Source organism: Corvus brachyrhynchos, unplaced genomic scaffold, assembly GCF_000691975.1.
Source record: "Corvus brachyrhynchos isolate BGI_N302 unplaced genomic scaffold, ASM69197v1 scaffold443, whole genome shotgun sequence".
In the NCBI taxonomy this organism is placed as follows: Eukaryota; Metazoa; Chordata; class Aves; order Passeriformes; family Corvidae; genus Corvus; species Corvus brachyrhynchos.
Window position 1 is genome coordinate 94,083 of NW_008237220.1, and position 582 is coordinate 94,664.

At 63.6% G+C, this 582-nt stretch overlaps 1 protein-coding gene across 1 annotated transcript in view; it reads right to left on the reverse strand.

The window, feature by feature from the left end:
• The window catches only part of CGN (cingulin), a 10,540-nt gene extending 9,964 nt beyond the window's left edge, over positions 1–576 (reverse strand). Inside the window, exons 1-2 of the mRNA XM_017728867.1 lie at positions 402–576; positions 5–69 (exon numbers count right to left, since the gene is read on the reverse strand). Of these exons, the coding sequence (XP_017584356.1) occupies positions 5–69; positions 402–564 (228 nt within the window). The 5' untranslated portion in view covers positions 565–576. The remainder of the gene's footprint in view (positions 1–4; positions 70–401) is intronic.
• Between the last annotated feature and the right edge of the window lie 6 nt (positions 577–582).

The window sequence follows — 582 nt, forward strand, 5'->3', positions numbered from 1 at the left end:
GCTCCGGGAGGTCGTTGATGAAGCGGATCTGGACGCCGTAATCCACGGGTTTGTCCGCCATGGCCTGGGCTGGAAAAATTGGGAAAAATTGGGGAAAATTAGGGAGAATTAGGGGAAATGATCCCCGAAATCCCGGCAGCGCTTTGATGGAGGGACGCGAGCCAGAGGACGCGCGGTGCCCAGCGCTGCGCGTGCCCAGGACAGCCCCGGGCTGGAAAAAATTGGGAAAATCAGGAAAAATTAGGGGAAATTATCCCCAAAACGCCGGCAGCGCTGTGCCGGAGGGACGGGAGCCAGAGGACGCGCGGTGCCAGCTCTGCGGCGTGCCCAGGACAGCCCCGGGCTGGAAAAAGGGGTGGAAATTGGGAAAAATTGAGGAAATCGAAGCCTAAAATGCCCACAGCAGCGCTGTGCCGGAGGGACGCGAGCCAGAGACGCGCGGTGCCAGCGCTGCGGCGCGCCCAGGGTGGCACAGGACAGCCCAGGCTGGCACAGGACAGGGCACAGCGGTGGCAGCGCCAGCGCCGGCATCGCTCCGCTGCTCCCGGAGCGGGGAGGGGACATCGGGGACGGCGAAAATCC